The 13,241-nt window shown below is 43.5% G+C and overlaps 1 protein-coding gene across 1 annotated transcript in view; it reads left to right on the top strand.

Moving 5' to 3' along the window:
• Positions 1-538: 538 nt before the first annotated feature.
• The window catches only part of PDE8A (phosphodiesterase 8A), a 399,353-nt gene continuing 386,650 nt past the window's right edge, over positions 539-13,241 (top strand). The window contains exon 1 of the mRNA XM_029575868.1: positions 539-943. Coding sequence (XP_029431728.1) covers positions 890-943 — 54 coding nt within the window. The 5' untranslated portion in view covers positions 539-889. The remainder of the gene's footprint in view (positions 944-13,241) is intronic.

Here is a 13,241-nt window from a genome sequence, read left to right on the forward strand (position 1 = left end):
TTAGCATCAGGAAGAGAAAAATGTAGTGGAGCCATAGGAAATAAAGAGAGGCCTGCAACCTGTCTGGATGCTCAGAGAGCACAGGATGGGGGTTTGGTGACTTTCAGAGTCACCCACCATGGCAGTTGGGAGAAATATGCAGATAGGCTGCAAATTAAAAGTAATAAATCAAAGGTCATGTAATCCCTTAAAAAGGTTTTACACTGTATTTCATACAAAATGCAACTTACACAGGTGTATTTTTTTTGTTATGAAGCCAAGTGTACATTGCATAAGGATATACTCCACATTTAAAGGAAGCCTCTACCAAGAAAATTATCGGGCAGATAAGAACTGCAGCTTGCTTTCATCTAGCAAAAATATTTACCCACTCAGGTAATAAGTTGAATGGTGGTTGACTTTATTGCCTTTGATGACGTGAGAGCTTTGGTTGCTGGGTGACTTTGCTTCTGGGTCTTAGGCTCCAGCCAAGCTCCCAGTACAGAGGGGAGTGGCTTGCGAAATTGAATTAGCACCGGCTTGTCAAGTTTCTCTGGAGCTGCTCAGAGCCGGAGTGCTGCTGTTACAGGAGAGTGGAGGGAGCAGCGCCCATTCCTTATGCACAAACCTTGATCTGCAGTTAAGACCTGAGAGGGTTTAAGCTGATGCCAAGGCTTGTCAGCTTCGGTGCGAGAGTCAAACCTGTGAAAAGCAGCAAGGAGCTGTGAGCTGGAGTCTTGGCTTCGCCAAGGGAGGCTGAAAGCTCGTGTGCTGCTTCTGAAACGATTCAAGGCTCCGGGATACTGTGAGTTTTGATGGTTTGGTTCTGCTCTTTTTGGACTCTTCGGTTACTGGTCCCTGAAAATCAGAACTTTGAAGCAGCAGCAGCAAGCGAGATTCCTGAAAGAAGATGGAAAGGAAAGCAGGGAAGGCTTTAGAAACGAGCAATGGTCCTTGGCATAAGGTGAGACCAATTATATTCTCGTCAAACAAAACATCCCCCCTTCTGCAGTTTGTAGGTGATTACGGTCACGTGATAACCACTTTGCACTGCAACCTGCAATCAGAGTCTCTGGAAGGAATATTGTCCAGCCTTACCGCCCTGCATTAGATTATTTAAAACAATAAGGAAGACTTTTCTTTTTTTTTTTTTAATAAGGCTGACATACAAAATGTAGTTTTGCCAATCAGGTGTTAACTTTTTGTAGCATGAGCTCATTGGACAGGGAGCAAAGGGCTTGCACGAGGAGGAACAGGTCCGGCGCATTCTGACGTCACAGAATTTGAAAACCTTGCGTTAACTCTTGCAAACAGCGTTTGAATATTTATGAGTTTGCTGGCCAAGTGTTAGTTTGGGGTAAATCTGATGAGTTGCAAGCTGTACATTACCTTCCGTAGAACAAACTGATGGGTTTCCATGCTCAGTTCTGTGGAACACGTCTCTCCTTGCAGTTAGGGGCCAGAGCAAGAGCAGAATGCTTAGGATGCAGATTTTAAAATGTGGAAACCTCTTATTATTAATAAATCTTGTGAAATGGTTTACTTTTGCCTGGTCACTACTACCCTTTCATGGTGTAAACTTATCCAGCATAGTGATATGGCAAATGTTGTTTTCAGATCGCTGGTAACAGTGGTTGTAACTTTCACATCCTGCAAAGAACTTGTTATTTCCTGTGTTTGAAATCTGACATACTTCCAGTTTGGGCTGACGAACATGTTTGAACTCCTCTCATCCTGTTCAGATTAAGGGGCCTTGCTCAGCAAGGACATTTATTGTGGGGGTGTAAAAATTCTTGCAGTGGGTCCTTAATATTTCAGAACCTACACATCACTTTTAGTTTAGTTTCTGGTAGACATAAATTCTTGCTGAGTTAAAAAGAAAAAAAAAGTACATTGCACAATATAATATATACAGTCATTAGTACAGGGTAGTTTGCAAATGGTTACATGGAATAGGCATAAAAGAACATCTTCTAAGCAGAGGTTCGAATCGTGTTGACTCAAAAACTATCTGCATTGAAATGATCGCTACAGATATGTAATGCTTATATATAGTGCTATTACATTCAGGAGGCACAATTTCTAATAACATAGAACATAAGAACATAAGATATGCCATACTGGGTCAGAGCAAGGGTCCATCAAGCCCAGTATCCAGTTTCCAACAGTGGCCAATCCAAGTCACAAGTACCTGGCAAGTACCCAAACATTAAATAAATTTAAAGCTACTATTGCTTCTTAATTAATGGCATTTTATGGATTTTTCCTCTAGGAACTTATCCAAACCTTTTTTAAACCCAGTTACGCTAACTGCTGTAACCACATCCTCTGGCAATGAATTCCAGAGCTTAACTATTTCTTTGATTTGTTTTAAAAATTACTATTAATAAAATTACTAATTAATAAAATTACTTTTCCCATAAATTGAGGACTTACTATAATTTAGTACTAGGTACCCTCGGGGAAGGTTTCAGCCTCACCTACTGTTTTGAGATAGGTAGGTTGAAGTGTTGATTTTAATAAAATGTGTTGATAATTGCAAAGAAATGATGGTGCTATTCCAGAATGAAAACATACGATTTATTTGTGCAAGGGGCAGCCACAATATGTGATACTAGCAAAACTGTCAGAGGCTATCGCTGATTCAACTATAAATCTCATGTTTCTGGACCATTTTGTTTCTAGCGAATTACTTATCCTGCTATGCACAACTGTGTTTGGAAAGTTAATTTGTGAAATTAATTGTTACATTCCAATTGGAGTCAATTGGTTGAAGGGCAGCTTTGTAAGATCTAGTAGCTGTCTTGGTCCTGGAGAACTGGGTTCTGTGCAGGCTTTGATACCTTACACTGCAGCAGTATCAACATTAATCTAAGCTTGAAAGCCCACCCAGGCCCTTTCTTCAGCTATGATACTTACTGATCACATTTAAATAAGGGACCTGTTAAGGCCATGAGCCATTTAGAAAATTGGTTCGTTGCTACCGGTTAATATTTGCACAGACATGCAAGTAATGTACCTGAGGCATCTGCTGAGTTTTGCCAGTTTGTTCTAGGATATAGAACTTAAAAAACATCCATGCATGTTTTAATTTTGGTGTACAGTATCACAAAAGATTAATTATATAAAGTAATTATGAGATGGTCCCAAAATGAAAATGTGTTAGTAAATATCCATTGGTAGACTTATTGGCATGTCTGTAATGGCACTAGCCAACAGTGAGGCTTCTTTGACAGTGTTTGATGTCATCTCAATGTACTCTGCTCTGCTGTATTCAAATGTCACCTGAAACTTTTGAGCATTCACACCCAGTACATTTTGCTTAGTGGTATAAATGTATTTTATTATCAGCCTGACTGGATTTCTCTTTTAGCATTGTTGACGCTTCTTTAGTAGAGCCTGTCCATGGATGTATGTGTAATTATTTATATTTAATATCTCAACTGGTTAAGCTGGCCAAATATAGACAAGACTAAGCACTGAAATGGTCATAGTTCAGGTAAAGAACAATAGACACGTGGAGTTGTTGATTCCCTTGAGATTTAGATTGGCCTTTATAAATGGCCCACCGCACAGTCAATAGTTTCAGATCAAGACCTTCATACTAGGCACTCCTGTCTATGTCGCCTTTACTTGCCTTTTAAATAATTATCGGTCTATGTCCATTGGCCATTATGTTCATAAATATATTTATTTTTTTAGAAAAATTTGACAATTAAGAGTAAGCAAACTTATCTGATTTTTTGAAGATGACTTCCAAAGTTATACACAACATTAAGACAATGCATCCCGATACAGTCTGTGTTTTGAAGAGGATCTGCATCAAGGGGAACTCCAGGTCATGCTGTGATCTTCACTATTTCACTCTGAGTCAGCATCTATACTGGGTTGTCAGAGCATGATCTGGAGTTCTCCCTGATGCAGATCCTTTTCGAAACTTGGTACTCTATGTATGGTCCTTCTGCACGCTGACAGAATAGAGTTACTGAGTGTGGTCTGACATGTTGCCTGCTGAAGAGGAACACTGAGCAAAAGAATCCCTAACTGGGAGCCGAGTCAATAGCAACTAGGGCTGTGCATTTGTTTCAAACGCTTTAGATAAAAAGAAAAAAGAAAAGAGCCAATTTGTTTCTTTTGGGGGGGCACTGAATTGAATTGAGGGAGCCCTTGAATTACACAAATCCAAACCTTGGCCTTGCATAGAGCCTAGGCCTTGCCAGCGGATTCCCCCCCCCCCCCCCCGACTGGATCAGTGGGGACCGGGGAGGATCCTGGCCCCAGTATTTTTCTAGGTGGGAGGGATGGGTGGAGGGTCAGAAGGCCTTGGGAGGCCCTTTTTCTTTTTTTGTATTATGAAAACGAATTAAACATGAAATGAAATTCATGTGGGAAACCCCCCCCCTGAAAACAAAACCAATTTTTGAGCTCTGTACATAGTGGTATCCAGTGGCCTGCATCTGGGGCCCTAAATCTGGCTGCTAGATGTCACTAATGTGCAATGACTGGGGCTCCCTCTCGCCTAAGGGCTGCGAACACTGCCTCCATGGCATCCCCAGCAGCAGCCAGCCTAGGAAGCAGTCGCTCTGAGCCCTCTGCATTGTCCTCTGCATGGTGGTATCCAGTGTTGCCACTGGATACCACCATGGAAGGAACCTTGGTGCATGTCCTCTGGATAAGGGTTGTCCCTGGAAAGCCTCCTTAATCACTACTAGACCAGGCATCTAGCCTGGTCCACCTGAAAAGCGAGAGACACAGGTAGCTCAGAGGGCGGGTCCCCAGAGAGCAGGGATAAGAGTTTGGACCCAGGTAGGACCAGACATGCCCTGGGTCTCCAGGAAAAGGCAGCTCCTGCAAGAAGGTGAACACTGAAGATAAATGTTGTGTGGGAATGGCTCACGGCACCAAATCCCAAGCACACTTCCACTGAGCTCTTCATCCTTCCCTCCCCTAAAGAATGAATCCCTAACCCTAACTGTTTCACTTAATGCTCCCCTGGAAATAATACTAATTGGCAGCAATAATTATTAACGACAGTTCTTGTGGAAGACGTTACTATGCTTAGGGGACCTGGATAACCTGCTAGGTAGTGTAGTAGACCAACCTTCCAACTGTACCTGTTTGTCTAGTATGAACCCAACTTCTGATAGCAGAACAAGTTCTGGAAATGCTATTAGAGAGTCAATTTTGGAGTCAGCTGTTGCTCCATGGTAACTAATATTTTCCTGCTATTATTGTGCTGCCCCGCCATTGTTTTTTTCTCCGCAGTTCTCCTGTCAAATGGCTTAAAATTTGTCTCTCAAGTACACCAAATTTGGCTGTGCCATCTGTAAGGCTCTCTGGAGCAGTCTCATTTGATTGTCCTACCTAAAAAGTATTTATTTGGGGATTATATGCTGGCTAGTAATATAAACTGGGAACCATAGCTGCACCTTAGACCTGCCTCTAGCTTGCTCCAAGATGCTCCATGTTACACTTGGCAGCTCCTGGGCTGCCTCTGTGAACCGCCACACTCACATAAGAACATAAGAAAATGCCATACTGGGTCAGACCAAGGGTCCATCAAGCCCAGCATCCTGTTTCCAACAGTGGCCAATCCAGGCCATAAGAACCTGGCAAGTACCCAAAAACTAAGTCTATTCCATGTAACCATTGCTAATGGCAGTGGCTATTCTCTAAGTGAACTTAATAGCAGGTAATGGACTTCTCCTCCAAGAACTTATCCAATCCTTTTTTAAACACAGCTATACTAACTGCACTAACCACATCCTCTGGCAACAAATTCCAGAGTTTAATTGTGCGTTGAGTAAAAAAGAACTTTCTCCGATTAGTTTTAAATGTGCCCCATGCTAACTTCATGGAGTGCCCCCTAGTCTTTCTACTATCCGAAAGAGTAAATAACCGATTCACATCTACCCGTTCTAGACCTCTCATGATTTTAAACACCTCTATCATATCCCCCCTCAGTCGTCTCTTCTCCAAGCTGAAAAGTCCTAACCTCTTTAGTCTTTCCTCATAGGGGAGTTGTTCCATTCCCCTTTTCATTTTGGTAACCCTTCTCTGTACCTTCTCCATCGCAATTATATCTTTTTTGAGATGCGGCGACCAGAATTGTACACAATATTCAAGGTGCGGTCTCACCATGGAGCGATACAGAGGCATTATGACATTTTCCGTTTTATTCACCATTCCCTTTCTAATAATTCCCAACATTCTGTTTGCTTTTTTGACTGCCGCAGCACACTGTACCGACAATTTCAATGTGTTATCCACTATGACACCTAGATCTCTTTCTTGGATTGTAGCACCTAATATGGAACCCAACATTGTGTAACTATAGCATGGGTTATTTTTCCCTATATGCATCACCTTGCACTTATCCACATTAAATTTCATCTGCCATTTGGATGCCCAATTTTCCAGTCTCACAAGGTCTTCCTGCAATTTATCACAATCTGCTTGTGATTTAACTACTCTGAACAATTTTGTGTCATCTGCAAATTTGATTATCTCACTCGTCGTATTTCTTTCCAGATCATTTATAAATATATTGAAAAGTAAGGGTCCCAATACAGATCCCTGAGGCACTCCACTGTCCACTCCCTTCCACTGAGAAAATTGCCCATTTAATCCTACTCTCTGTTTCCTGTCTTTTAGCCAGTTTGCAATCCACGAAAGGACATCGCCACCTATCCCATGACGTTTTACTTTTCCTAGAAGCCTCTCATGAGGAACTTTGTCAAACGCCTTCTGAAAATCCAAGTATACTATATCTACTGGTTCACCTTTATCCACATGTTTATTAACTCCTTCAAAAAAGTGAAGCAGATTTGTGAGGCAAGACTTGCCCTGGGTAAAGCCATGCTGACTTTGTTCCATTAAACCATGTCTTTCTATATGTTCTGTGATTTTGATGTTTAGAACACTTTCCACTATTTTTCCTGGCACTGAAGTCAGGCTAACCGGTCTGTAGTTTCCCGGATCGCCCCTGGAGCCCTTTTTAAATATTGGGGTTACATTTGCTATCCTCCAGTCTTCAGGTACAATGGATGATTTTAATGATAAGTTACAAATTTTTACTAATAGGTCTGAAATTTCATTTTTTAGTTCCTTCAGAACTCTGGGGTGTATACCATCTGGTCCAGGTGATTTACTTTTGCTTCGGGTCCATCACATCACATCTTGGTGCGGTGAAATCACTCCAATACAACTCGCCATCACCTGTGATGCACGCCGCAAGATGCCGCCATTGATTCTTTCGAGGCATGACGCCGATGCTGACTCCTGCAGAACGCGGCCTCCTTAGGCATGTGTGCACATCTCTGACCAGGACTTAAGGGGACCACGATGTGAACCCCCCTCCCCCCCCATGGCCTCTATTGATGACGTCTACCTAAGGCTCTATAAGAGGGCAGTGCTACAGCCACAACTTGCTTCGGCAACAAGTCTTACTACTTGACTGTAGTGCGAGGTGCCCCAGAGTGTCTTCGGTTCCTGTGTCTGTCTTCAGCCAAGCATCCTAGTCTTCATCTCTTCAGTTCTACAGTGTCTTCCTCGTTATCCTCCTGTTCTACTTCTCGCTTGCCTGCCCTGCCTATCCATCCCGCCTTCCTTTTGGACGGATACCCAGTATTGACCTTGGCCTGATCTCGGACTCTTGACCTCCGCCTGCCACTGACTACAGCCTGCTTCTGGATATTCTTGTCTGTCGCCTACCGCAGACCTCAGCCCGTCTCCGAATATGCCTGGCCTCCATTTTGGTCAGCCCAGCTACCACAACAAATCTCTTCGCCATCAGCAGAGGCCCCACCTAAGCCCTGCCGGCTCCGGCACCCAAAGGCTCAACCCAAGGGGAATGAGGGCTGATAGAGGTGAAGATCCAGTTGGGCTTCTGCTTTGTCTGGGTCTGCCTGCTGAATGTGGGGTCCTGCAGGGCTCCAATTTGTAGGTTGTGTCCCAAGAGTCAACAAATGCAACATTACTTAAGTCATCTCACCTCATTTTCTCCTACTTGAATTAGATAGTAATTGAGATCTTGCACTCCTTGATGAGTCACAGAACATATTTTCAACATGCAAAGGCACATATAGTATCAGTAAGGTGTTTCAACACTTTTACCAATGTTATATAGATTTCTTAGTTTTATAATCCTATACAAAAAAACAGTCATACAGAACAATATATACTTACTTACTTACTTTCTTACTTACTTACTTATTTATTTAAAGCTTTTCTATACCGGCATTCATGATAGAATCACATCACGCCGGTTTACATGCAACAAGGGGGGTGATAACCTAGAAACATTTAACAGGTGACAAGAAGCAAGAAAGTTACAATAAAACAGGGGAAGCAGGAACTGGGAGAAGACAAGAGGCCTGAATAGTTTTAGGAATAAGAACAAAAAGGACAACTATTTACATAGTACTGGAATGTAACTTGGTGGTTGTTGCAGTCATATATCAAATAAGGCTGAAGACAAATATCAAGGCTGAAGACTTATATCAAATAAGGCTGAAGACAAAATTATGTGTTTAGGTACAGATAAAGTCCTCTCTATACATAGTTCTCCTATGCTGATATTTTAAAAAAATGTCTAAATTCATGCAAAATATGCATATTGGTACTTCTTTTTACATAAAAGATGCACTAAGATAGAAACGAAGAATATGACAATAGATAATAGCAAGGCCCATCTTGTGTGCCCATTCTCCCATCCTCTATTGTAATACCACTAACCATACTTGATCTCCAGCCTTACCCTTGTTTCCACACTAATAAGGATCCTCTGTGTTCATCCTGTGCTTTCATGAATTATTTTATTGTTTTTGCCCTTGCTTCCATGCATCCATCACCCCCATTTTCATGAAGAAATGGTTTCTTGCATCACGTCAGCTTCAAAGTGGCCTAGCGGTTAGAGCAGTGGCCTGAGAACCAACAGGCCCAGATTTAGACACAATGTAGGCAACTGTCTTCAACGTCAAATTTTCATTGGTACTGGAGCACTGCTGCTATCATGCCACTACCTGGGCCTGTGCTCACTGTGACGTCGATCCTGCAGCAACAGTAACTCCTTGAAGAAAATTCAGTGCGGGGTCTAGAAGCCGTCATATGCTGACAGTGAGGACTTCTAGAACCTCACATGCTCACCACCCAATGGTGCCCTGCCCCTTGCGTGGGTTTCCATGGCAACAGGAAACCCATGTGGGAGGAGGGAAAAGGCCACCAGTGGACCCGTCAGCACACAAGGGTTTTCAGGCCCAGCTGTTTCTGTGGAGCAGGTGCTGCGACTGAGGTGAGGGGAGGATCTGGGTTGGGGGAAGGGTGGAGAATCCCAGTTCCCCAAATCTCTAATGAGCTTGGGATGGGGGGGGGGGATTGGACACTCTCCTACACCCTACAATTATTTCTGAGGGGGGTACTCCCCCCCTCATCATTGCCTATGCGTACTCCCTTTTTAAATCCAGCCCTGAGAACTGGGGAAACCAGGGCTCACCATCTTGCTTCTCCCACTGTCACTCCTTGTGCAAGTCACTTTATTTCCCATTTCCCCAGGTCCCCACATAAATTGTAAGCTCTTTAGGGCAGGGATTTATCATCATTGTACATTCAGTAGCACATTAAAACTAAGTATTATTTCAGCGGAAATTAAGTTGATATCCTTGATCCATCTGCATTTATTTATACCTTTAAGATATGTAAATGTTTCTATCACGTGTTCCCTCTCCCCTCTTTCCTCTGGTGTACAGGTATTCAAGTCTATCACATTCACTTCCCAAAGCTCTTATTATAAAGCACTCTGCCATTCTGCAAGCTGGTAATAAGAGAGATCCTCAGAGAATACAACCCCTAGCTGGCCGGCCAGGCTATTGCAGCTGATACCCAGGATGACATCCATGATAATGCAGTAACTCCTGTCTGCCACCTCCATCAGACTGTTAAAGGAGGTATGCATCAGTCTGAAAGAAGTGCCTTGTCAAAGCTGTGCTTCTTCAGAGGAGTCTGTTCTAGCACAAAGAATGCTCAATTAGTATTTGAGGTGGTACTTCAGCTTATCGGATGCACGATTAGGTTGAAACTCTCCCCCATTGGGTATTGTGGTAAAATCTAGTGCTGAACTCCTATAGGAGGAGAAACAAACTTACTGGTAGAAAGTAATTTTTTTTGTGTAATTTGAGACCTGGTGCCAGGTTTCCTCCCAGCGGTGCTGTCTTAGCTGCTTCTGAGAGGCTTCCAGCTGGGACTATTGAGGGCAGCCAGGAATGAACTATTGTACCCAGAACAGAGCCTTAAAATGATGAAGAAAATAACTTTTTTTTTTCTTTAAAAATGGATTTATCCTCTTAGGAGTCTGTGTTGCTAGAATTTATAACTGCCCACCTGTGGGAAACATTTCAACCTGGTCCACATTTTAAAATCAGCGAGCGAGAAGTGCCGTTTCTCAAATTTTGTAGAACTGATTTTAGCATCATAGTCCTTTTTACAATAATGATTCCACTTTCACCAAAACCAACCGAGATATCCATGTGGAAAGAAACCCTGAGAAAAGCCGACGCGCTTTGCAGAGATACGTTTACCATAATAACCTTGTATTTTTCTGCTTGGTTTTTATAACGTTATTCACAGGGAATGCATGTTAACATTGTTGTGAACATAAATGAAAGATAAGTGCAGAACTGTGAAAATGTTCCGATCTTTATTAACATATAGTAACATCATAACATAGTATTGACGGCAGAAAAAGACCAATGGTCCATCTGGTCTGCCCAGCACATTTCCTATGGTATCAACTGCTGCTCCGTGCAAGTTACCCCCAGGTTTCTGTTAAGGGCAGTAACTCCTGCTCTGTGCAGGTTACCCTCAAGCCTTATATATTAACAAAGCAACATTTTTATTGGATGAGGAGCCTTCTTGAAAATTCAGGCACTGCTGCTTGACATGCTTTGCTTTTCAACTTGGCCGTAGAAGCAGTCCTGTGCTTTTCCCCTTATGTCTGCATATCAGTACTCCTGACTGTAAAAGTCTTATTGCACCTGGGGGAATTCCCCTCCTTCACAGAAATTCCATTTTCTGTGCTGAATTTGGAGCAGGCTCCAGGGTGCTGCGAGCAGACCCCATCCGCTGCGGCGAAGATGGAACAGACCCCGGCATGCCATAAGTGGAGCCCATCCTACTCATGGCAAAGGACGATCAGGCCCTGGCATGCTGCATAGCAGTGAAGAAGGAAAAGGCCACAGGGAAGAGGGCGAAGGTCCCGGCGTCCTGCGTCACTGCAAAGAGGGAGAAGGCTCCTACATGCCACAAGAGAGTGCATCCCGCTTGCGGCAAAGATGGAGGTGCAGGTCCCAGCATACCATGAGTGGTGCCCATCCTGCTTGTGGCAAAAATGGAGCAGGCCCCCGGTGAGAATGAGTCTGTGTGTAGAGGCTGGTGTGTGTGTAAGACTGAGAGCTTATGTGTAGGGGTGTGTATGCGTGTGTGTGTGTGCGTGTGCGAGAGAGAGAGAGAGCATGAGTGAGGGGGTATGTGTGTTTGTACCAGAGAGAGAGAGAGAGTCTATGTGAGGAAATTGTGAAGGAATGTGTATATGTGTGAGAGACTGGGAGCTGGTGTGCATGAAAAAGGGAGTATGTATGTGAGGGAGTGAGGGTGCTTGTTTGTGGGAGAAGGAGCCTGTGTGAAGGGATGTGTGTGTGTGTGTGTGAGAGAGAGAGAGAGAGAGAGAGGGAGCCAATGTGCAGGGGTGTATGAGAGAGAGAGATAAGCCTGTGTGAGAGTGTATGCATGAGAGAGAAAGAGAGCCTATGTGAGGGTGTGTGTGTGTGTGTGTGAGAGAGAGAGAGAGAGGAGGGAGCTTGTATGAGGGGGTGTGTATGTGCATGAGAGAGAGGGAGCCTGTGTGTGTGAGAGAGAGGGAGCCTGTGTGAGGGGCAGTACTGAGAGAGGGGTCAAATTCTGGGAGTGGAGATGGAGTGGAAGGGGTTGAGCCTAGCAGGGAAGAGGAGAGAGAGTGCACGGCAAAGGAGTTGGGGGGCCTGAGAAGGCAAAGTGAAAGGAGGCTGGCCAGAGGAGCAGAGAGAGAGGGTGAAGGGAAATTCTTACAATGTACTTCTAAGGAAATTCTGCTCAAAATATTTAAAACTCTGCATCTTTAATAACTTTTTTCTGTATTACATTTAAATGAATTACTTAAAGATTGTCATGTATATTGTTATTTTGACCAATATAAAGTATGCAGAATTTAACAGAACTTTCAATTTATGTGCGCAGAATTTTAAAAATTTTGTGTGAATTTTCTTGTTTGTGCTGATGTCAGAACTGCAAGGTGGGGAGGATTTTGGAATATACCTTTCATGCAAAGGGTGTTTGCTGTGGTTGTGAATTCACAAGAGCTAAGGTTCCCCCCCCAGTCAGGGAATATACACTGTAATGTCTATGCAAAGCACAATGTCGACCACAGTGCCCTTTCTTGTAAACCTGTGCTGATGTCATTAACACAGTCCCTCTCTTCTTTCTTTTATTAACCTCTTATTAATAAAAAGAGATGTACAGATATTCGGTATTTACATTTTTTTTGTACAGGGTGGGACTTCACCAATAGGGGTTATGTACTATCGGGTGGGAGAGCCAGAGCTCTTTCCTGCTCCTTGGGCCAGTTTGCCAGCCCTCAGGGATGATGGTGAGGCAGACGCAGTTCTTGTTGTTCAATTTTGATTGCAAAGAAAAGCTACACACTTCTAAAATAGGGAATATTTTGCAAATATATACTTTATTTTGACATGGTTCTCCTTCCTCTGCACCTGAGATTTCCATTCCAGCCAGAAGCTGCCTCAGCCATGCCTTCTGATATTTACCACGTGAGATGAAGCTGACGCGTTGTGGACCTTCGTTCGCAGTCGCCAAGGATTTTCTCTGATTAGGCCCCAAGTTTTCCCTCCATAACACAATCATCGCAGTGACAGCCCATGAGCGGGGTTCACAGACCATGGCTCCCTTCAGTGAGAATCTCCATAGGTTTCACGGTTGTGCAATCACCAGGATTCCGTCTTTCTTTCTAGAACCATGAATTCTGCGCTTTCGGCCCCTGACAGCCTGACGAGCAAACGTTGGAACCCAAAATCAAACCCTGGTCTCCTACAAACATGCCAGTGGGCCATTGAGCTGAATCTATAAAACCAATTCCATATAACCAGTTGGCTGTTGCGCCTAACTCTCATCCCTGAACCTTAGTCAGAATGGGACTATTTCCCATTCTGTGCCTCTGG

This window comes from Rhinatrema bivittatum, chromosome 13, assembly GCF_901001135.1.
Source record: "Rhinatrema bivittatum chromosome 13, aRhiBiv1.1, whole genome shotgun sequence".
Taxonomy (NCBI): domain Eukaryota; kingdom Metazoa; phylum Chordata; class Amphibia; order Gymnophiona; family Rhinatrematidae; genus Rhinatrema; species Rhinatrema bivittatum.